This window comes from Bos indicus, chromosome 3 (assembly GCF_029378745.1).
Source record: "Bos indicus isolate NIAB-ARS_2022 breed Sahiwal x Tharparkar chromosome 3, NIAB-ARS_B.indTharparkar_mat_pri_1.0, whole genome shotgun sequence".
NCBI classification, from domain to species: domain Eukaryota; kingdom Metazoa; phylum Chordata; class Mammalia; order Artiodactyla; family Bovidae; genus Bos; species Bos indicus.
This window is the reverse complement of record NC_091762.1, coordinates 34,443,445-34,468,145: the sequence shown is the minus strand read 5'-3', so window position 1 is coordinate 34,468,145 and position 24,701 is coordinate 34,443,445. Positions and strand designations below refer to the sequence as shown.

General features: G+C 40.6%; 1 protein-coding gene across 5 annotated transcripts in view; it reads right to left on the bottom strand.

Annotated features, from left to right (window-relative positions):
- The window catches only part of SORT1 (sortilin 1), a 67,202-nt gene that overhangs the window by 20,187 nt on the left and 22,314 nt on the right, over nucleotides 1-24,701 (bottom strand). For 3 of the 5 annotated variants that reach the window (XM_019956916.2, XM_019956917.2, XM_019956921.2), the window contains exons 3-10: nucleotides 23,187-23,260; nucleotides 13,387-13,489; nucleotides 12,687-12,851; nucleotides 9,588-9,661; nucleotides 6,380-6,429; nucleotides 5,373-5,503; nucleotides 2,282-2,426; nucleotides 1,073-1,228 (exon numbers count right to left, since the gene is read on the bottom strand). In XM_019956916.2, the coding sequence (XP_019812475.2) occupies nucleotides 1,073-1,228; nucleotides 2,282-2,426; nucleotides 5,373-5,503; nucleotides 6,380-6,429; nucleotides 9,588-9,661; nucleotides 12,687-12,851; nucleotides 13,387-13,489; nucleotides 23,187-23,260 (898 nt within the window). The remainder of the gene's footprint in view (nucleotides 1-1,072; nucleotides 1,229-2,281; nucleotides 2,427-5,372; nucleotides 5,504-6,379; nucleotides 6,430-9,587; nucleotides 9,662-12,686; nucleotides 12,852-13,386; nucleotides 13,490-23,186; nucleotides 23,261-24,701) is intronic. The other 2 variants (XM_070785970.1, XM_070785971.1) reach the window with 1 other exon arrangement.

The following is a 24,701-nucleotide window of genomic DNA, read 5'->3' as shown; positions in this document are numbered from 1 at the left end:
ATGTGTCTTCCCTATTCTCTATTGCTAATGATACATAAACTGTTGCACATTTAAATTAAAAGAAGTGCTTTGAGTTTTCTTAAGGAAAATTTAAAAAGGAAAGCTAATAAAGTAAATTTCATTTACCCAATAAATGTTTTATTGCCTATCCACTATATGAAAATTGCTGTAAGGCTTTGGAAATATATCTGTGAACAAATTAGGAAAAAAAAAAACTCTGTGGAATGTATATTCTAGTAGGGTGAGACAGACAAACACTAGACACTGTAAATAGGTAAATTACATAGTGTGTTAGAAAATGCATGCTTTGGAAAAATCTTGTACAGATAACTGGGAATGAGAGAGTGCGTGTGTAGCAGGGAGGCAGACTGACATTTAAAACAGGATAGTCAGGGCAGGTCTCATCAGAAAGAAACATGACCAATGGCTGGGAGGAGGAAAGTGTGGGCCACGTAGACATCTGGAGAAAGAGGTCACTGCAAATCTCTCACCCAAGAGTGTGTGAACCTGCCAGTTTAAGGACTGGCAGACGACTGGAGTGACTGCAAGAGTAAGCGAAGGAGCGATGTCTGGGAGGAACTAGGGGCCAGAATCACCTAGATCCTGTAGACAGCTGCAAGGTGTTCACAAAATTAAAACAAACACCTCCCACTCCTACCGAAAAAGTAAATACATAAATAAATAAAACCTTAAAACCCTTTGTACTTCAGAGTAACGTGTTTATTTGTTCAACTGGGCTCTGCAGAGCCAGTGAAGAGAACACAGGAAAAATATGAGCTGGCTATTGCTCCATCCTTGACAATCAGAAAAGCAAAGTGGTTCAAACTCCTTCCCACAGGCCTGAACTTCCCAATACATAAGACTTTTTTCATAAACAAAATAATCTCAAATCTTTCTTTATGCCTGCTGTTGCTTTGTTCTTTCTTAGTTCTAATCACCATAACTTATTTAAAACAGAGAGCCAGAATTCACAGACAGGCTTGTTGGCCAGGCAAGCACCATTACTGAGGGGACAGGACCATCAGTTTCCCCCAAAGCCTCCGCTCTGAACATATTCAGCTGAAGGACCCACCTTCGGAGAGCACACTTGTCATATAGACCCCACGAAGGGAGGTCACATTGGTGAAGTCTGTCTCGCCACCCGTAGTGGTGTAGAGATGTCGGTCCAAGGATTTGGAATAGACAATGCCTCGATCGTCCGAGGTAAATATGGTACCAAATCCAGTGTCTGGAATAGGCAAACAAACAAACAAACAAAAAACCCACCAAGTCTTGGGAGGGAACAGAGTAAAAACAACAGTCTAATCATACATATGACACATACACATGCACGCATCAGCCAACTGTCTCTCTTCATGATGCGGATGCAGACCTGAGAGCTAATCAAGGATTGATAGTTAAGAACTTTGTGGCCATCTTTAATTCCAGTACCCAGCTTAGTGCATGAACATAGCAGATGATGAATTTGTTTAATAAATTACTCAGACGTTAGAGAAAAGCTCTTATATTTTGGTATAATCAGTTATATTTTGGTAGCAGAGGCATTGCATTTAGCTTCATATCTTACACATTTTTAAATCTTTTTACTCTAAACGAATGCTTCTCAAACTCTCTGTGATGAAGGATCAATTTTAAAATTTTGTCACAAACTGATGCTTTTGTAAATATAACAAAAAATTTATCACTAGAAAAATGAAATACAAAAGAAAGAAAAAATTACAATCTTCAAATTTTTTTATTAGTAGAGTCAACAGATACGAAATTTCTTTGTCAAAGAGCTGTAAGAGTTTCTAAATGCTTGATGCTGCTTTCTGCACTTCTTTGGTAATAAAGAATTTGCAAATCAGTCCCCGTTCTCTGACCATTCTTTGAGCAGCACTGCTCCAGAACACCTGGACATACCTACAAACCATGTTAGAGGGTCAAAGCAAGTGGCCTTTTTAACAGAGGCTACATATCATCTCTAAAACAAGTTGGCCACTAATAAATTCCCAGGGGTGAAAAGAAAAATCAAAGAACCCTCCTGCCAATGCAGGAGACATAAGAGATGTGGGTTTGATCCCTGGGTTGGGAAGATTCCCTGGAGGAGGGCATGGCAACCCATTTCAGCATTCTTGCCTAGAGAATCCCATGAACAGAGGAGCCTGGCAGGCTACAGTCCACAGGGTCGCAAAGAGTCAAAAATGATGCAGCATGCACACTGAGAAGGAAAGCTACTAAAACAGGGTTCGGAGTTGAAGTCTCTATGCAGTCAAGGGTGAACCATTTGCAAAGCTCTTACCTCCAGGTTCATCTACATGCATGAACACCATGTCGTCATTAGCAGCTAGAATAGAGTAGAACTGTTCCTGCCCCACAGATGGGAGCTGGGCCATGCTCCATGTGTCTCCTTGATCTGTTGACACATGAATCCTTCTTGTTGTATCCTGGAACAAATGCCGATACTTATCTTTTAAATATTCCACCAAGATGCCATATGCAGTAACATTAATAGGCACATTATTATTTAATAATTATATTCATTACCTATTTCCTCACTAGGTACATCTATTATAAATGAAAGGTCCTAGTACCAATTATCCAAGCTTTTTCTAACCTTTTGCAAAGATCCAGGCACTGGAATAATCCATTCTATTGTAAATAAGGTTATCCTGGCTTTCTCTTTGGCTTCTTCGTTCTTGTGTGGCCCTCTAAGATACCAATATTTCCTCCTAACCTCTGACATGCCAATTTCCTTCAACAGAGATAGGGGTTTGTTGGGACCATTATGAGCTTGGCTCTGCAGCCATTTGCATGTTTGCTCAGATAATTCTTAAAATGATGGCTGCTGCATAGAAGTTTGGTTTCTTTTAGATAGCTCTGGCATCATCGAATTAGATAATGGGTCTGGAAAATGGAGATGAAACCCAGGTTTGGAAGATCATGAAGTAAATCAAAATGTGACACGTCTCCTCTTTAAGGAAGGCTCTCAGAACAGCCATGATGGAGGGAACAGGCCAGGCTGGAAAGAGGGCAAGGAGAGTCAGAAATTAACATAAGGAAGCTGATCAGGGAATATTTAGCTGTTAAAACAGGTCTCCCTCGTGGCTCAATGGTAAAGAATCTGCTTGTAGTGCAGGGGACTTAGGTTTGATTCCTGGGTCAGAAAGATCCCCTGGAGAAGGCAATGGCAACCTACTCCAGTATTCTTGCCTGGAGAATCCTATGGACAGAGGAGCGTGGAGGCAACAGCCCATAGGGTCGAAAAGAGTTGGACACTACTGAAGCAACTTAGCACGTATGCACAGGTTGAGGCAATTAACATGTACTATCTGATAAATAGTTTAAAATAGCTTCTAGACACAGTTCAGCCAGGGCACGAGAATTAGTCTTTTTAAAGTTCAGTGATGAGTCCATTTAACTTACTTTTCTAACTTACATCTTAGATGTTTACTTTGAATCTTATACTCGCTGTTATAGGTAAAAACTGGAGTTCAAAAGCACAGAGTGGAATTTTAATTTTGTGGACAGCAGCAGTGTACAGGCAGCTATCTCTGGAATTACACAGTCTGATTTCCACCAGAGTTCCACCTAGACAAGTTACTCAATTTCCTAAACTGAGATAACAGTATGAACTATAGGGCTGTTGGGAGGATTATTACAAAACTGCTCAAGGGCGTGATGTGTAGTTACCTTGTCTACTTTTCTTATCTCTAATTCTCTCTGAACCCACTCCAATCAGTCTCTTAACCACAGTACTCCAAAGAAACTGCTTTCATCAAGGTCACCAACAACCTATACTTTGCCAACTTCAGTGGATAATTCTCAGAACTCATCTAACTCCACATCTCAGCTGAATTTGATGCAGCTGATCATTTCCTCCTCATTGAAACCTTTTTTTCACTTGGCTTTCAAGATAACACCATGTGCGGTGACATTAACAGGCACACTATTATTAATAAATACACATCTCATTATCCATTTCCTCACTGGGTACAACTGTTATGAAAGCTCGTATTCTCCCACCTCACCATTCCATGAGGGGCACCAGGGCACCCAGTGCTCAGCCCTCCCACCTCTTCTCGACCTACTCATTCCCCTACAAGATACCATCTAGTCACACAGCTAGATGAGACCATTCCATATAATTATACTATATAATTTTGGGGGATTCATATACCCAAATGCTTACCTGACATTTTCACCTATATATCTTATACGCATCTCATATCCAAAACTGAATTCTTGATTTTCTTCCCACAAACTTGCTTCTCCTGTAGTCCTTTCCATCTCAGTAAATGGCACCACCATTCATGCAGGTGCTCAGGCCAAAGACTAAAATTATCCTTGGTTCATCTTATTCTCTCACAATCTGCATCTAATCTACCAGCACACACTACTGGTTAGCATTTAAAAATACATCCGTGATCTTACTACGTCTCCCCTCATCCACTGTTAACAGCCTGGTCCAACCTACTGTCTCTCTCGCTGCTGCTGCTGCTACTTCCATTCCTGACCCTCAGGTGACACTATGCACACCTATTCCATCAAAAGAAACAGCCAGTTAAACCATTCCCCTGCCTGCACCCTTTTCACAGCTTCCCAACACATGAAGAATGGAAGCCAAGGTCTTGCTCACAACCTACAGAGGCCCTGTGTGATCTGGCCACCGGCTGCCCTCTTGGGACCGCCCTTTCCCGTGCTGCAGCCACGCTGCCCTTCTCACTTACCTTCAGCATTCCGAGCACGCGCCAGCCCGCGGCTCTTTGCGCTCACTCAGCCTAGATATCCACGCAGCTATCCTCTCACTTCAGTCGGGTCTCAGAGAGCCCTTCCAAGCCACCCTATCTGGAACAGCGCTGCTCCAATTCCTGCCACTTTTTATGTATTTACTCTGTTTTAGGTTTCTTCATAGTTTTAATCATTACCTGATATTACATCATATTTGTTAGTTTAGTGTCTATCTCCCTACTTGAATAGAAACTCTGAGAGCAAGACATTTATCTGATTTGTTCACTGCTATATTCCCAGAACCCAGAACAGTACCTAGTATACAGTAGGTACTCAAAAATGTTATATGTTTCCATTATTTTCATTGGATAATGAGCAAGGAGATTGCTTTTTTCAGAATCCGTGTGTGAGAAAAGCCCAAACACTGGGTTGATATATCCTAAGCAGACACCAGAATTCAGTTGGTGACACAGGCCAAAGTGGAGAGAAGTCCAGAAGAATCATTCAGCCCCGATAAAAAGAAGCACTTCCAAATCTAATAGTGACACTAAATACTACAAAAGGCAAGAAACTCCATCAGTACATCTACTGAAGCTATCTGTTTGAGGCATATTTTGAGGTTCAGAAATATCAGAACCCAAAGAAAAGAGGCAAACACCCACCTTATCAGCCATCACAGAGGCAAAAAGGAAACGTCCCCCAAGACCAAATGAGTAGATTTTCACACCAATGGTTTTGAAGCTTTTCCCCAAGTCTGAAGTTCTCCGTAATTCCAGTGCCCCAAGGTCAGCTTCTTAAACAAGACAAAATATTAATTAAAATTTCACTTACTGGTGAGCCTCTAGTTCAAAACAATTGTTTTAGAACTACTCTTAGTTTTATAGCAACAGAATTTTCAATGCTATGCGTGTTAATCAGATAACAATATAAAATGATATAGGAATTGACACAGGAAATTCACACTTTGGTTTTATCTTTATACATGTGAAGTTTTATACTGGACAGGAAGAGAGGATTAATTTCAGTACAGTGTTCCATTAAAACACCACAGCATCCTGCTTTACTTTCTTCATGACACAGTTTGAAACTATCTTATTGTATTTTAAGTTGTATCATTTGAGTTTTGATTTTCTGGCTGATCATCCAACATGTCTACATGAATTTAAGCTCCATGAGAGCTGGCCTTGGGTGTTTTGTTCTCACCATCCTGAGAAGAGTGTTCACATACTACTGCAGGTGTTCCAATGAATGAATAAATGAAATGAATCTGTTGAATGAATAAATGAAAGATTATGCTTTCAGCTTTGTGCCACTGACTGGAAAGCCAGTGGCTTCCACCAACACAAACACAGCCCATGCTCTTTGGCAGAAATCACTATACATTTCATTTTGCTATTGGTTGTAGCCTAATATTTACTTTATGTACATTGCTAAAATTAAGTTATAGTGTCTCTGTGTATAGCCTGCATTTTTTATTTGCTCAAGGCACAGTATAGTACTTGGTTGTTTGTGCTTCCAAGATTTTAAAAATCACTAACAGCTAGTTATCTTTAGCTATTAAAATTACAAGAGAATGGAAGATCTTTGATGCTTCTACCTATTACAACTCAGAATATTCTACCATGAATGGACACCAGGACACTCTTTTCTGGGACTAAAATATACTTACTGCAGGAGCCATTCACATAGGTGGTAAAGAAGATGATGTTTTCTGATCCCCTACAATGAGGCAAAGACAGGGAAAAGACACGGTTCAAGACTGCTAACAGACTGCATTAACCTTAATCACTCAGCTCCAGGCAGGTCTAATAAGCATCACCCATGGGTACTAGCCAAAACAGCTTTCTCGGATGCTGTACACCTGATTCTTCCGCAGCATCATATCTAGGTCCCCCCAGTCTGCTCCCAGGCATTCTCTACACTCCACTACTTCTTTATGTGAACTCTTCCAGCCAGTCAAACTGGTCTCGTTACACTCTCCAAGCCTGCCTCCTGCGTTGGTTCGGACTGTTCGCTTCTTAAAATGTTTTTCTCTTACATGACTAAATCTTACCCTCACAGTCTTTAGGCTCCAGGTTAAAATCTAGCTCTTCCATGAAGTTTCCTGTCACTCTAACTTGAAGACTCCTTTGCTGCAAACTTCTAGAGCAGTGGTTCTCAACCAGGGCCGATATTGCTCCCCAGGGGACAGTCTTGGCTGTCACCAGTGGGGGAGGGGAGATGTTACAACTCTTACGTGGGGAGAGACCAAGGATGCTGCTAAATATTCTGCAATGCACAGGCTTGTCCCCCACAACAAAGAACTATCCAGTCCAAACGCCATTAGTGCTTAGGTTGAGGAGTGCTGCTCGAGAGCCCGTGCAGCTCTCCCGTGCAGCTCTCCCGTGCAGCTCTGTGTCAGCCGCCTGGCCATTCCTTTGTCTCCTGTTTGGCTATTTCAATTGCATTCTGTGTGCCTTACCTCTCCTACTCCACCACTGAGTTCTTCACAGCAGGTACTAAGTTTTGTTGTTTCCCTTTAGAACCTAGTTCAGTGCTTTGCATGAACTAAATAATTTAGTTCTTTCATCTGAAATAGACAACTAGGTCAGAAGTTGAATTATTTAAACTCTAACTTGGAAAGGGAGTTCCAAGGAACTAGATTCAGACCTTGATAGGACTTATAGATTAGCACCAGCAAAAGGTGCTGGGCATCAGATATAGAGAACAAACTAGGGGTTTCCACTGGGGAGAGGAAGTAGGGGAGAGGTGAGAAAGGGGTGGGAGATTAAGAGGTGGAGACTACTATGTATAAAATAAATAAGCTACAAGGACACATTGTACAGTGCAGAGAACAAAGCCAATGTTTTATAACTCCATTTTATAAATGGAGTATAACCTATAAAATTTTTGAATCACTATGTTATACATCAAAAATGATTATAATATTATAAATCAACTGTTCCTCAATAAAACAAAAAAGGTGCTGGGTCTGAGCATGTTCTTTCAGAGCTTTAGACTGTAAATTTCTAGAAACCAAAGATCTAAAAGGTGAGTAAACAGTTAGCAGCAGCCCAAATCTTATATTTAGACACTATTCAATGAAGCAAGTTAACAAGAGTAAAAATTCTTGTATAAGATACAAAACGAAATACCATTTTAAAATAACTCTTTAGTTTTAAAGATGAGTCTTCTGTTGTTTCCTTTAGCTTTACTGAGGTATAACTGACAAATAAAATCGTAAGACATCTAAAATGTACATTGTGGTGATCTGATATATGGATGTAAAGGTGAGCTTTAATGATCAAAATTATTATAGTCTTATTTGAACACACACTACATATTTTAGGTCTATCAAGAGCAAAATAATTTGTTAACTTTGTTACTTTAAAAATTCCTTCCTGATAAGATCATATAAGATATAAACACAATTAATTAAAATACATAAAACAAAAGCAGACACACGATGTGTACCACAGTAGTGCTATAAAAACCTAATTTAACTAGTATTTCCTAAAAAAGGATGCTTGCTTAAGCATCATTTTTTAAATGTTTTAGTTAATTTCAATGGACATATTTGGCAATGTCTATATCACACCTTGTCTATATCAATGTCTATGTCTATATTTTCCTACCTTTCCAAGCAAAGAACAATAAGTAGCAAACTCTTCCTTGGGATTATGGATCACTGTCATGAACACCAACTGTATGAAACTGTAATGCAATGTTCCCATTAGAACTTACTGAGGCTTTTGTGTTCTCCTGAAAGTGAAGTCGCTCAGTCGGGTCCGACTCTTTGCTACCCCAAGGACTGTAGCCTACCAGGCTCCTCTGTCCATGGGATTTTCCAGGCAAGAATACTGGAGTGGGTAGCCATTTCCTTCTCCAGGGGATCTTCCCAGCCCAGGGATTGAAGCCAGGTATCCCGAATTGTAAGCAGACGCTTTACCGTCTGAGCTCCTGACACAGCACTAAATCCCTCCATCCTGTCTATTTCTCTGTCTTGTTCTCTGTCTCTGCCTGTTCTTAGAGCTCTTCCTGCTTCCGTGCGGCTCCCAGGCAGCGGACTCTCAGGCTGGTCTGTGCTTGCTGTTTACACTCACATACCCCACTTCTGGCAGCAACCTGCTATCAACTGGGAAACTAGATCAATGAACTTGCTAAAATTAGTCAAAGAGAAAGAAGAAAGAGGCTCTAAACAAGAATCTGAGCCTAATCAGAGTTTGGAGGTATGACAGCTCTTAATTCTTGCTCAACCATCCCCCAAACTTCCCAAATAAATCTCCTTTCATAGAAGGAACAAGCTAAATCCCAGAGAAGTCAAGCCACTGACTAGCAGCCGATCCAGGTTAGAACAAAGGTGACCTGACTCCTGAGTAAGAGCCTCCTCCACTGAATCCTCTGTAAGCAGACGGGGTGGGCGATCAAGAGAAGTGAACGAATTGTGGTGCATGGATAGTGTGACTCTGGCCGCCTGGAAGCTCTCTGAGCTTTCTTCCTGATTCCTCACTACATTCCACCTAACTGACATGGATCTCTAGATGAGGGAACATAAATGTGCATGCAGAGAAGCATGTAAGTCCCCCAATCAAAGCAGTATTTTATGCTATTGCAATTGATGTCACCGTTTACACAGAATAAACCTTTTACAGGCAGTACCTACTCGGTGACGTGCCTTGTTTTATATTTTAACATTTAGTGAGACAAGTCTTCTTTCCCAGCAGAATTAGAAGTTCCTCCAGGTCAAGGTCTATGCTGCACCCCTCTCTCACATCCCTTATGGCACCCTGAAGAGCACTTGGCACCTATTAAGTGCTTAACACTGATTCGTGTGACTTCTGGCAGCATCATCAGGAAAGGTTTAGGGCTCTGCACGGATGGAATCTTCTGTTACTCACCATTTGGCCAAACAGACTGCTTTGTGGATTTCTTCCCACTTTCCCCCAAAATTCTTGGACACCCACAGGCCATTCTGAAAGATTATAAATGACTTATCAAAATTCCAGTTTTATCATGTGCAGCTGCTTGTATGACCTTTTAATAATTCATATCCAATCATTCAGGGCAGTAAAAACACACACTGAAATTCCAGCCAAGCTGCCGAGCTCATAGACACACAGTTTATGGGGCCCCCCTAGGGTCTTGGATCAGAATAACAAATGCTTATGAAGTGCCTACTATGTGCCAAGTGTACCAGATGCTGCATTGGGGATACAAAGATGAATAAGACATACTCTCTGCTCTCAAGGAGCTCACAGTTTAACAAGGGTACACATAAGAAAGTTCAATACACACGGTAAGTGTTATGGAAACATAGTCTCTGGGGTAAGAGCAGGGAAAGGAGAGACAAAGCATCAGAGCTGACTTGTGAAGAAGACAGCCAAACTGAGTCTTAAATGATGAGCAGTGTAACCAAAAGAAGGCAAATGGGAGATGAGATGTCAATGCACAAAGAGATTAATACAAGCAGAGACAGAGAGGTGATGAAACATCTCAGTGTGTGCAGGGAGCTGAAGCCTTCAGACACAGATGGAGCAACATTCCAAGGTGAAGAGAGGAGCCAGTGCTGGGGAGGGGGTGGCAGCTCGTGCAGAGCCCTCCTTCTGTGCCAGACTGAGGAATCCGGTTCTTATTTTATATGGGATATTTGAAGTAGGGGAATGACATGACCAGTTTTACTTTTTTTAAGAGGAATACTTGGATGACAGTGGGAAAGATGGATTTCAGAGGGTTCAAACTATTAATAGAAGCAGGGAAAGCAGTGACTAATTGTTGCATTAAGAGTTAGTAAGGCCTGAAGCCACAGCTGTGAGGAAAAGGCTCAGAAATAATATAGACTCTAGATTCAGTAGAACTGGACATTTTCCTGTAGGGCAGGATGGAGTGCATGTCTGTGTGTGTGTGTGTGTGTGTGTGTGTGAGAAAGTTGAACACTCTGAGATTCTCGGTGAGGGGAAAGCAGTGTTGTGGAATCTTTAGCCAGCATAAGGATGAAGGGAAGAACAATGTTGCTGAGAAAGGTTAAGTTTGAGGGACGTGTGGGACATCTAGCTAGAGATACCCAGCAGACAGCAAGAAAGGCATCTGAAGCCCCAGGAAGAAGCCAGGACCAGAGGTAGGCATTTGAAAATCTTATATATCACAGTGGTAGCAAAATGGTAAAGAGTGGAAGAGACTACTCAGAGTAAAATGAGCAATAGGGATTTAAGGGGAGGTTGAAAGGAGTTTAAAAAAGAGACTAAGAAGCAATGGTTAGAAGGTGGGAAAGAACCAAAGGGACTGCCACAGAAGCCAAGCAAGTAGAATTCCCAAAAGGAGGTCAATACTTTCAAGTGCAGCAGAGACTTCATAAGATAAAAACTGACAATTTCAGTGACATTGGCAATAGGAGTCTAGTGAGCCCAGACCCACTGGAGGTGGGACTGAAATGTCCTGGAGCAGCTCAAATGAAATGGTGATGGTTTAGGCAGAAATAACTTCAGCGGTCCTCCACTCTCACCCATTATTCTTCTTTAACTCTTCCTCCTCTAGTAACATTCACCTCCCAGCATTTCTAATTAACCTAATCCTACTTAGAAATAGGGAAGGGTCTGATATCACCTATTTACACTTTAGTACAAATTGGTCCATCTCTCCACCCTGATTATTTGTACTTCAAACTCACCCTTAACAGGAAGAAATTTCAGGTCTAAAGGCATATTGTGCTTGCCTCTCCCTAGGATAGCTGTTTTAATAAACTTAAGATACTTGGTAAGGGTGATGGGGTTTTCAAAGGCAGATCAATGGTTCTGTCCATTCCAATAGGGGTCTCTTCGTTCCCTTGAAGGGCCTTCAGCTCAAGCTGCTGCTGCTAAGTCACTTCAGTTGTGTCCGACTCAAGCTGCTGAAGGCCAATTCCCAGGAATTGTTGCTTTCAGACGTGAAGCCTATCCGGTAGGCTAGTTCTCCTCCTCTGGCTGAGTTTAACTCTGACCTTGCTTGAGCCTCCCAGCCTGACCTCAGCTGAAAGTTCTGCCCCCAGAAGACCCAGAACCCAGACCTCTCTTCCAAGTGTCCTTCTCATCCTCCCTATGCCATCCTGTTGCTCAGCCCAACTTGTCTATATTTGATAATCCTATTTCTATTCCCAGAATGGTCATCACAGCAATGGCTCTCAGACTTTAGTGTGCAAGCTTAGCTGGCAAGCTTGTTAAAAACACTAGCCACCTCACTGACACACTATATCCGGATCGGGGCCAAGAAATCTGCATCTTAAACCAGCTCCCAGGGATTTTTATCTGATCCTGCAGGTCAGCAGACCACACTCTAAGCAAATGATGAGAGAGAGCCATATAAACACAGAGTGTAATTATGACTACTATCATAGTCTGGCAACTCAGCCACTCTGGGCCCTTAACATCCATGATAAAACAGACTGGTCCTCCAGGAATAGTAAAGCTGAGCTGCTCCTCAGGAAACTTTCCGAACAAAGGTGGGAGGGCCACCTGTGGTTTCTTGGAAGAGTACAGGAATAGGATAGGGGGTGCAGGGAATTAGGACTCTAGATATTTAACACATGGGCGTCAAAGACAGACATCAACAGGTTTTTATACTAAGGACTGAACAAGAAAAAATTATAAAGGTGTAGTTTGGCCATAGGAAAGAAACAATAACAATCTTAAAAGTTTAACAATTTATGTCTGTCTCTTGCAGAACATGAATGATTAAACTGTTTCCTAGTTCATTACTCTAATAGTAAGTATCTGTTCACTTTAAAAAAAAATTGTAATGATTACTAGACACATACCTATCTGGTATACACAGCATATGAAAATTGTGTCCTTTACCGTATAGGAAAACACACACACACACACACCAAAAACCCAACACTTCATACCATAAGAAGTCACTAGAAGCCAGTCCAACATAAAAAGCATCACCTACACAGTCCTCTTCAGACAGTGCGTTTTGAGACTATAAAACACAAAAGGCAAGACAGGTTCTTCAGATAGACTTACTTCAGTGCTGAGAGCTAGAAGATAATCAGAATTTTGCGGGCTATACATCATCTGAGTCAGAGGATGAAAAGGGAGATTGGTCTGGACAAAGTTCTTTGCAAAATCTGATGATCTGAAGATTCTTCCTCCATGACTTCCTCCAGATACCTCTGCTGTTAAAATCACCTGGTCAGGGAGAAGGAAGTTCAGAACCAGGGTATAATACTATAAAAGTACATGAAGTTCCTCCACCATTTTCACCAGACATTTGTTCAAAAATTTTAGTTCCAAAAGTAAGAAGAGTTATAAAAATAGATTAGTTGATACACTCTCTTCCTGAAGTATTAGTCTTACGAAAAAAAATACTGTCCTGAGACAGTGCATTGTATCTATGAAGATAAGCTTGATCAGTCTGAGATTAGCCAGTTTCCCCAAAGACTAGAATGTTGTCTTTAGACGTATACCTCGTAACGCTAAACAACCACCGCATAATTATGAAGAGTTTTGATGCATCTTAGACAAGGTCCAAAGAAAACAACTTGTGTGCAAAATGCCAATCTTTTGTAATCAGTATTAAATTGTTTCATTTTATTATATTGTAAATATTGTAATAGTAAACTAAACATATTGCTGTGTATCACTGGACCATTCAAATATCAACATCTGACGGCCTTGCACATGGTATTATGCACAGTTTTGTACACGTATGGTATAGTCTCACCTTCCCAGAGTTCTCAGGACCAATAGCCATGCCAAATTCAGTCCGAATGAATGTGTTATTGATGAGATTTGTGATATCCTTAAAGTTCTTTCCATAGTCCTCACTGAGAGGGAAAAAAAGGACAAATTTAGAATGCAGAGGTCATGGGCACTGTTGGGTTTGTACCTAGCCTCCCTCACTCTCCGGCACTCACCCTCCTGATTCTACCCCTACCCGCGGTGGTGGGCCTAATTAGTGGAAGGAAGTTCCAATCCCTCATGGGTGACAGGGTCAGGAATGAGGAAAGGACCTAGACTGAGCCAGTAAGAAAAAAGTGGGAGAACTGGGATCAATTAGGAAACACACTTAAGACAATCACTTAATGAAATGGTCTGTCTTCCTTAAGGATCAGTGGTTCTTAACCAGGGTATTTTTGCCCCATGCCCCCACCCCACCAAGCAAACATTTGGTAATATCTGGAGACATTGTTCATTATCACAAGTCAGGGTTGGGTGCTACTGACATTGTATTGGCATTGTAGTAGGTAGAAGTCAGGGGTGCTGCCAAACATCCTACAATACATGGGACAGTGTCCCAAAAAAAGAGAGGGCCACAAGCATCTGGCATCAGATAGGGCATCTGGCCCCAAATGCCAAGAGCATCAACGCTGAGAAACTCCCATGTTGTCCTATGTGAATACAAAACAGAACAAAAAAATGCTACAGGCATTCTGATACAGTGAGAGCCAAACTTGAAGTAGAAGCCAACATAAGTGGCCAGTACTGCGAAATAGTTCTGGGATTCCAGACAGGTAGCCTGTGATGCTGCACTGAATCGACCCATCCTTCCTCTATGAATTCCCTTATTATTATTTTTTAAAGATTTTTTGATGTGGACCATTTTTAAAGTCTTTATTGAAATGTTACAATATGCTTCTGTTTTTTATTTTGATCTTTCAGTCCTGAGGCATGTGGGATCTTACTTCCCTAGCAGGGATCGAAACCACACCCCTAGCATTGGAAGGTGAAGTCTTAACCACTGGACTGCCAGAGAAGTCCCAATTCCCTTATTACTTAAGCTATTATATTAAAAGTTTGAGTTGGGCTCTCTGCTAAAGGTAGCCAAAGGCCTTCTAACTAATTTATCAATGCATTGTATTGTACTCATGATAAAGCTTGTAAGTTAAGTAGCAGGATCTTGAGTACCTCCTCCCCCAAAGTTACCATCCTTAGGCACAAATCTCTTAATGCATGCAGCACACAGCTAAAGAAGACAGATAAACTTAATCTCAACTCCCAGGTTGTTTAAAGCTTTTCCCAAAAGTTCATTTCAACAATATCTTTGTGAAGTATTAAAGTCAATTTTTAGATTTCAAAAAGTAAGACAAAAAAAAAGTCAGGAGTATTTAATACTATGCACAGCTCTAACATGGTATATAATGCTGCTGCTGCTGCTGCTAAGTCGCTTCAGTCGTGTCTGACTCTGCTCGACCCCATAGACGGCGGCCCACCAGGCCCCGCTGTCCCTGGGATTCTCCAGGCAAGAACACTGGAGTGGGTTGCCATTTCCTCCTCCAATATAATGCTAGACCTTAATATTAATTAAATTTCAGTATCATAAGTGCTGCCCACAGTGCACTGCAAGTCAGTTGCCCATGATAAATGCAATGTACAGTGGTCTTCACTGATACGACTTAAGAGGTGGTACAGTTTTGCTATTAGCCTCAACAGAAAAAGAATCACAGAACCACAGACCATGAGACAGGCAAGGAACTGAAGAGAACATCTTGTCAGACTCCCTTATTTCACAGAGGAGGAGGTTCAAGGGGAAGCAATTCATCAAAAGTCAACCAGTCAATTAAGGGCAAAACTGAAACTACAGTCTAATTCTCTTAACGCTCAGCCCCAAACTTGAGACAACTTTTAATTACGTGTAAGGAATTCTTCCTTGGCAACCAGTGGTCCTGCTCTTTCTTGCCAGGGCTTGTGGCCTGTCAGGAAAGGTCTGCTTAGAGGAAACTGAAGAGAGACAGGAGGGAAGTATCTCTGAGAGAAGGTACAGGTCCCTTCACCATGCTAAAGCAAACTACATGGGACTTTTAAGTTGTCTTTCCATCTCTTAGAACACACACAGAAAAAACTAAATAAAATAGGGATTAGAAACCACCCAACAGATTCCTGTTACCCTGCCTTTGACTTCTGAGTACAAGAAAAGTTCTTATCTTCTCAACAGCAGGCCAAGAGATACGCATATTCAAGTCCTAGTTCTACAGTGCATACATCATCAATAGCTCAGACCATGTCCTAAAGGGTTTGCAGCAGCTAGATTATCACCAGTTCACAAATCACCCCTCCTTCGTGACATCCCAGGGAACCTCCACAAACCTGCTGGCAAGTGCGCCTGCTTTTCAAGAACTTGGCACAACAAACACATCCCTGCCCTTCAGAAAAAGAAAGCAACACGAGGGAAACAAAAAATCATCTGCTACAACACTCTGGCACTTTAGCCAGATAAACAAATGGAGCATGAGAGACCAGTGTCAACCTGCTGGGATTTAAGTAGTGTTTTGTCAAGGCCATGTTGGGCCCAGGAATATATTTTAATATGGCACTTTGCTTTAAAGTGGCTTTATCTTTTATCAGCATATATATTGGCACACATCATACATCATGGAGAGGAAATCAATGAAACACGTTGAAAAAGAAATCACTTTTCAAATTCCATATGATAATTAAGAGTTATGAACAGGAAACATTAACAAAGCCCTGTGAAACCATCTGCTTTAGAAGTAAGTCTTTTTAATAACAATTCTATACATCAAACCTAACAAAGCTCTTCCTGGTTAGCAAAAACAAATGATCACTTTTGCTATATCTGTGGTGTAAACATGTATAAGAATATGTACATTTGTAACAATAAAAAATAGTACTAGAGTACAAACGTTTTTGGGAGGATAGAGCTTAATACCACCAAAGAACATGAAAAATCTAGACATTATTTAAATAAATGGAAAAAAAGTAATCATCACATGGAGTTCTGATAAGACATAGCATTAAAATTCCTCCTAAGACGAAGGACTCAGGAGGGTATTTTTCCAGAAGACTAACATGTTGACTGACACTCAACCCAAATGCCAATAATGAAGAATCACACCTCCATTTTTGACCACTTTTCATTTATAATACAGAGGGACTGTGACAATGGGCATTTGACCTGCAGACATTCAATGAAAAGTAACAATAAAAGAATCCTACAATAAATATCTCACAGAATCTTACATTTTACTTTTTTCAACAATCAAACAAGCATAAATATCCTTGTTTCGTTGATTTTCAGGCCTAACCACTTCTTTACTCCTTTAATTCATTTTTGCCATGATTAAGTCACTATAAATGATTACATAAAAGCAAAAAGAAAGACAACAAACTCCAAAAAAATTAGTTTTGTAGTTTTCACTAATTGAGAAAGCTTATACAGTTAATCCTCACTATTTACAGATTCCATATTTATAAATTTGCCTACTCAGATTTGTAACCCCAAATCAATACGCATGGCACTTTTCTAGTCACTGGCAGATATGCATAGGGCAGCGAAAAATGTGTCACTTGGGGCTCATGTTCCCTTCTAAAGTCCAACAAGCGGCTGGCCTGCCTTCTTGTTTCAGCTCTTATACTGTGCATGAGTATCTTCCTTACAGTCTGTTTACTGCTCTGCATTTTGCATTTTTGTGCCTTCTGTTGGTGCTTTGCTATTTAAATAGTCCCCAAGCACAGTTATGAAGTGCTGTTTAGTGTTTCTGGAGAAAATATGTGAGTTAGATAAACTTCTTTCTGCAACAGTTGGTTGTGAGCTCAACGAATCAATAATACACATAAGGTATCTTTAAACAGAAACACACATAAAACAAGGTTAATAGACTGATCAACTGAAGAAAATGAATGCTGTGGCCAGAAGTTTGCAGGAACCTAATTCTGTATTTCCCCTAGAAGCAATGGCTCAGTATTCACTAATTCAGTATTCATGGAGACTGGAGAACATAATTATTGTGAATGAGAACTGGATTGAAATTTCCAGTTAAAAGATCAATAAGGAGAATGTAGCTTATTAAAATGTTCCAAAAGACTTACAGACCTGAAACCACTACCGGGTGAGATGGGCAGAATCTGAATCTACATTAAACTGAATTCCCAATACTTCAGTTTCTTTGTTTTAACCCCAACTGTCTCTGATGCTACCTTATGTGTTTTAAATTTAATTTTCATTGTGTTTTATCCTTACTTGAAAAGGATGCATGTTTTCTACAGAAGTTTTGAAAATACAAGTAGGAAAATAAAGAGGGTGAAATATTATAAATAAAATCACACAACTTTTTATCAGAAGGAATGTGAGTATGTATCTGAGGTCCTTATTTTGCTCTGATTGACAATAAGACAATCCTAAGAACAGGATTTTCATTCCCATGAAAATCATGGGAATATTTAGGTGACAAAAACCACCTAGCTTCATGATTTTTATATGCCCTAAGTTTGTAAAAATGAAGGTGCAGTAAAATGCCATCATCATACATTTCAATAAACTTTAAGAAACAAAAAAGCAGAAAAATATATTCTGCAAACAGAATTTATGCTAACCTTGTAATTAGAATATGCAGTCATTGCTAATAATCTACTAAGGTGAAAACTGAGCCAAGCATATCATTAAAAAGGTTGTCATAATGAGATGCCTTGGAGAACCTGGTTTACTGAACTCTTCTTTAGTATCTGCTGCATATCTTTATTGTTTATTTATTTATTGACCATGTGGGTTCTTAGTACCCTGACCAGGGATCAAACTTGCATTTCCTGTGGTAGAAGCATGGAGTCTTAGCCACTAAACTGTCAGAGAAGTTTCTGTTGCATATATTTAAGTTATCCTTTTTATTAAACCTCAGGTAACATCCTGAAAAACTTACATTGACTACAGTATAAACTTTAATGTGAAATCTCTTAGAGATTCCCTTACCAATTTCCAAAATTTGAACAACTTTGAATAGGAAATAGAAACCACAAGTAAAACAGTCCAGCAGTTTTCTGTTAACTTGGTATAGAATTTTGCTGTACATAATGTGCTTCACTAAGTTAATCTTACAATGAAAGGTTAGACTCAAAGGGCCATAAAACAAAAAGGCACACAATATTTGTTCCTGAAAATCAAATTGTCATCTTAACTACAGCTGCTGCTGCTAAGTCGCTTCAGTTGTGTCCGACTCTGTGCAACCCCATAGACGGCAGCCCACCAGGCTCCCCTGTCCCTGGGGTTCTCCAGGCAAGAACATTGGAGTGGGTTGCCATTTCCTTCTCCAATGCATGCAAGTGAAAAGTGAAAGTGAAGTCGCTCAGTCGTGTCCAACCCTCAGCGACCCCATGGACTGCAGCCTACCAGGCTCCTCCATCCATGGGATTTTCCAGCCAAGAGTACTAGAGTGGAGTGACATTGCCTTCTCCGTAACTATAGCTAGTTATTTCCTTTTTAATTTCATATTTGCAAGTGAGAGGTAAATGAACTTTATTATCTGTTATATGAATTAACATTCCTGAAGAGGGAATCAAAATTTATACTATTCAAATATGATTCCCTTTAATTGAAGATATTAGTATGTTATTCAATTCTATCCAATCATTAATGCCCAGGGACTTTATTTCCCAAATCTGTTAATAATCCTCTTTCTGAAGTGTGCTCCCTCTAACTCGGCAAAGGTAACAGAAACAACTAACTTCCTTCTCCTCACACATACCTCCATGCGGCACTGCTTATGGCAGGTGGCATCTCATTAGCTGCCTCCTATTTGAATCCCAAATGAACCTTTGACCACATAAGATTTGAGAGAGAAAGACAATCCAATAAATAATACAATCATTAAAGCTGCGAAAAACAGAAGAGTCTTCAGAGCAGATTCAACAGGCTTTTATTTCATTTCTCAGTTGCACAAGCTCAGCATATTCAGGACTCATTTTGCTCAAATTGCTCCCTCCCTTTCCCATTTCTCAAGCAACACGTGCCTCTTGGCTGGTGTGTCCAACAACATGAGTCACTTCAGACTAGGCCAGGCCAGCCTAGCTGGGGAGGCAACAAGGCATATTTACAGTCTCCACCCATATTTCGGAAGAGTTTTCATTTCACAGCAGGGAGGAAGTAATTAATATTCAAAATGACCTTGGTAAAACCAAACAAACCCAACAAACAAACCTGGTGTGCAAAATGAAGAAAAAGAACCTTAGTAACATACTATACCAGAAACAACTCGTTTTACTCTCTAGTAAAGTGTATATTAGTGGTTTCTCACAAGACTAGACAAATATAGGATGGAAAAAGGCTGAGTCAGAGGGTGGTAGGTATTTAAGCAGTAACACAGCGATACTGTTTTGTTTTGTTTGGGGTTGTCTCAAAGTAAGCACAACGCTGAAAAGCAAAAGGACAGGAAAAGCAGTCGTGAAAACACTGCACTCCCCATGGGTATGACTCTGGTCTGTCAGGTCGGTCCAGTTCTAGCCACCTGATTGAAGAGCACTATAGAGGCTAACACGTGAATTCAGAAGGCAAGCAAAAAAGCGGCTGAAGCAACAGGTTTAGAACATAATTCAACCAAGAGAAGGAATTTAGTAAAGGATTCAAAACATGCAGAGATCAGAGAGGAGGTTTTCATTTGCTACCATGATAAAAACTGGAAATAGGCATCTTCTTAAGAGAAACCCAAGTAAGATGGTAGGTGTTGTGAGAGGGCATCAGAGGGCAGACACACTGAAACCATAATTACAGAAAACTAGTCAATCTGATCACACGGATCACAGCCTTGTCTAACTCAATGAAACTAAGCCATACCGTGTGGGGCCACCCAAGACGGGTGGGTCATGGTGGAGAGGTCTGACAGAATGTGGTCCACTGGAGAAGGGAATGGCAAACCACTTCAGTATTCTTGCCTTGAGAACCCCATGAATAGTATGAAAGGCGAAATGATAGGATACTGAAAGGGGAACTCCCCAAGTTGGTAGGTGCCCAATATAGTACTGGAGATCAGTGGAGAAATAACTCCAGAAAGAATGAAGGGATGGAGCCAAAGCAAAAACAATACCCAGTTGTGGATGTGACTGGTGATAGAAGCAAGGTCCAATGGAGATCAGTCCTGGGTGTTCATTGGAAGGACTGATGCTAAAGCTGAAACTCCAATACTTTGGCCACCTCATACGAAGAGTTGACTCATTGGAAAAGACTCTGATGCTGGGAGGGACTGGAGGCAGGAGGAGAAGGGGACGATAGAGGATGAGATGGCTGGATGGCATCACTGACCCGATGGATATGAGTTTGAGTAAACTCCGGGAGTTGGTGATGGACAGGGAGGCCTGGCGTGCTGCGATTCATGGGGTCGCAAAGAGTAGGACACGACTGAACTGAACTGATGACATACATGTGTGATATTTATCACAGCAGCATTAACAATAGTGAAAAAACTACAACTTAGGTGTCCAAGAGAATAATGATTAAGTAAATTCTTTCAATCTAACAAAAATGATAAGAATTTGACAAATATGGTACGAGCAGTGACCAATCAGAATGGTTATAGTTCATAACATCAGGTGTTGGTAACACTTCCATGCTGGCTGGGGTGGGGGTGTACTTGTAGAAGCTATGGAGGCACCTGGGGGCAGGCAGGAAATCACCTTTTATTAACTGGTATGGAAGGCTTTCAATTCATTAAAAAAACTATGAATAGCACCACAGTGCCAGTACATGCTGGTTACATGCCGTATCTGGCCACTGGCAAGGCAACAGCTAACGGTACCAAGTTCTTATTCCATGATAGGTGCTGCAAAGCACAACTCTCAATGGCTCTAAGGTGGCTGCTATTATCATCTTTCTTTTACAGATGACAAAAAGACTCAGGGAGGTTAAATGACTTACCCAAGTTCATTCTGCTCACAAATAATGCTGAGATTCAACCCCAGGCCTATATGCCAAGAGGTAACTTTACACTGTACCATGTTGCTTCCTTAGACTACAGAGTTATATGGTATAACATTAAAGGGGAAAAGTCAAGATAATAAACTGTAAATAAGATTACTTGACTTTAAGGTGAATTTTTTTTCATTTAAAATTTCCAATGTTTTATAATATGGTTGCATTGCTTTTTTAATGGAAGGTGAATTGGTAAGAAAACTGTATCATAAAGAATTTTACAACAGCAAAGTTTCTTAAAAAATGGAAAGAGTTTACTAAAGTTACAAAAATCTTAACGCATTTTTTTCCTTCCCAAACAGGATACTTTTCATCTACCCGTAATGGTTCAACTAGTTTTCTAACTTAATATACAAAATCACCTATAAATTACAGTCCCTTCTAGAATTAGGATTCTGTAATACCTTGTCAATCCTTATCAAACAAATAAAAATACTATTAGCCTAAGAATTATTAAAGAAGACAAGACATTCCTTCATTCAATTAATATGTACTGCCTGTTGTGTGTCAGTCATTTAGCTAGTTGCTGGAGAACCCCAAGTTAGTCAAGAACCTGCCTTCATGCAGTGTACAACAATTTCAAGATGGCAATTCTTTCTTGACCTCTTTTTTTAAATTAAAGTCTCTGTGTTGAAGGGCAGAAAGCACTGGCTCCAGACTCAGGAGCAGCAGTCAAGGGTCACCTATTGGGAAAGGGAGGCTGGACTGATATATATTAGAGTTTCAACATGGGTTCGCTCCCACCTTGGCCAACGTCAACAATCAATCAAAGAACCCTCAGAAAGTATGGTGGCTCCAGGGACATCCTTTGGCCCAGAGGGTAATTTCTATATTATCTGCTGAAATGTCAAATTTCTTTAGGTCCCTAGGCAGAAAATGGGATAGGCACACACGATTGAGAAGACAATCAGCAACTTCTGGGAGTTAGCTGACTTTGAATCTTACAGGTAAGGAAAAGAATCCTACCCTTTAACCAAGCTGGACCTTTGAAAAGACAACTCTCAAACTTGGTGAATGTCACAGTACAGACTATAGTCCCAGAACATATATTACCATCATCATTACCAGGCACTTTGGTAGGCCTGACCTGAGAACCTCCTTTGGACCTAAAAACAATCTGTTGGGGGCTCATAACATTAGATGAAAAATATTATCTAATATTTTAGATATTAGGTATCTAACTTCCCTGGCAGTCGAGTGGTTAGACTCCACACTCTCACTGCCAGGGCTTGGGTTCAATATCTTATCAGGAAACTAAGATCCCTCAAGCCACATAGTGGGGCCAAAAAAGAAAAATCACTTGGAAGGTAGAGTAAGGATTGTTACATCAGGAGTATAAAACCATTTGTCCTCATAATAAGTAGAAAGATGGTTAAACTCTATGCTGCTGCTGCTAAGTCGCTTCAGTCGTGTCCGACTCTGTGCGACCCCAGAGATGGCAGCCCACCATGCTTCCCCATCCCTGGGATTCTCCAGGCAAGAACACTGGAGTGGGTTGCCATTTCTATTCTATGCTACCTCCCCACAAATAAATATCCATTTAAATAAACATACACACACTCCTACAGACTCTTCCTTTATCTTCTTCTACTGTTCTGCCACTCAGTCAGGTCAACCTTATTTCCTTGGAACTAGATTCCTTTTCATGCTGCTTTAGGTTGCTAATTAGATATTAAAAAATGTGCTAAGGGCGACAATCTGGTGAAAATTTAAGATGGCCAGAAGATCTTTTAAATCAACTGTTAGATCCCATCATGCCTAGAAAAGCAGAGAACTTACAGTCACAATATGTTACTCAATCAAATTCCCCAATCATATGCTAGGCATCTCACCTTCGATATAGCTTGGACTGTCCAAAAGTCATAATTACCAGTGGTACATGGAAGGTGGTTAAGACTAAAATGATCTGGAGAGACAAAAGCATGTGGTCAATAAGAAACATAATCCAATTATATGTTTGCAACATCTGAATATCAGAAAGATTGCCAATAATTCTACTTCACAGTAGTCTATATTGTAATACATCTGAAAACCAAGAAGGACCAAGTGATTATGGCTTACAATGATTCAAATTCTCAGCTAATTTTGTTGAGATGGTCCCACTGCCTACACCTGATGCAGTGTGAAACAGAGCTGCTGCTGCTGCTGCATCGCTTCAGTCGTGTCCGACTCTGTGCGACCCCAGAGACGGCAGCCCACCAGGCTCTGCCGTCCCTGGGATTCTCCAGGCAAGAACACTGGAGTGGGTTGCCATTTCCTTCTCCAATGCATGAAAGTGAAAAGTGAAAGTGAAGTCGCTCAGTCGTGTCCGACTCTCAGTGATCCCATGGACTGCAGCCTACCAGGCTCCTCTGTCCATGGAATTTTCCAGGCAAGAGTACTGGAGTGGGGTGCCATTGCCTTCTCCGGAAACAGAGCTAATCAACTCCAAATAACAGTAAAGGAAGAATTTAACTGTTTTGTATCCACATTATTCTAAGATATTCTCAGTCAAGAATCATCTCTTTCTGATTACAAGGCTAGAATAGGGTGAATGCTCTAATAGAGGTTGCTATGTCACATCTGTCCTTTTCTTCTTCTCCCTGCTATTAGTTCTCCATGAAATCAATTTTTTAAATAAGTATTTTTCTAGAGAAAACATGCATGAAGATATGATTGTGATAGATTGGAATAAGAGGCTAGGGAGTCTCATACAGCCATTTAACAAGAAATCTTGGAGATATCAACTATCTTAGATAAAGTGATAAATCATGGGAAATAGTGAACAACTCAAATTTTAGAAGCAAATGAGACAGGCTTAAAGAAATTCTACCAGCAATTTAAAAATTAATAACTTGTTCTTTAGTACAAAAATTGTATTTCTTTCGGCTTCTGATATAGCCTCACGTGCCTCAATGCTCTGATACATACATTACTGGAATACTGGAGGGCATGAGCTGTGGTCCCTGCCCTTGCTCAGGCAGGATAATAACAGAGCAGGTAATGTCAAGCCCTGTTCAAGACCTGAGGCCAATGAATCCTCAGCAAACCTCCTACTGGGAGTCAGGTTACATGCTACGAGGATTAAGGAGAAGCTTACTGACTGTCTCATTCCCCCAATCCTGGCAGTACCTACCTCCTTTGTGGTTGGGGGAAGGACAACAGATGGAGCTGAACAGTGATAAGCCCATGGCTGCCACAGTCCTTTAACACTAACTATGGGAAAGGATACAGGAACAATACAATTCGGAGGAAAAATGCCAACATGTATAATGTGCCGTTTTCTACTTCCACACAGAAATTTTCCCAAGAATTGTAAGGCTCCCTTTTCACACAGCACTCTTCTCTTTTCTTCTTCTTGCTCATCT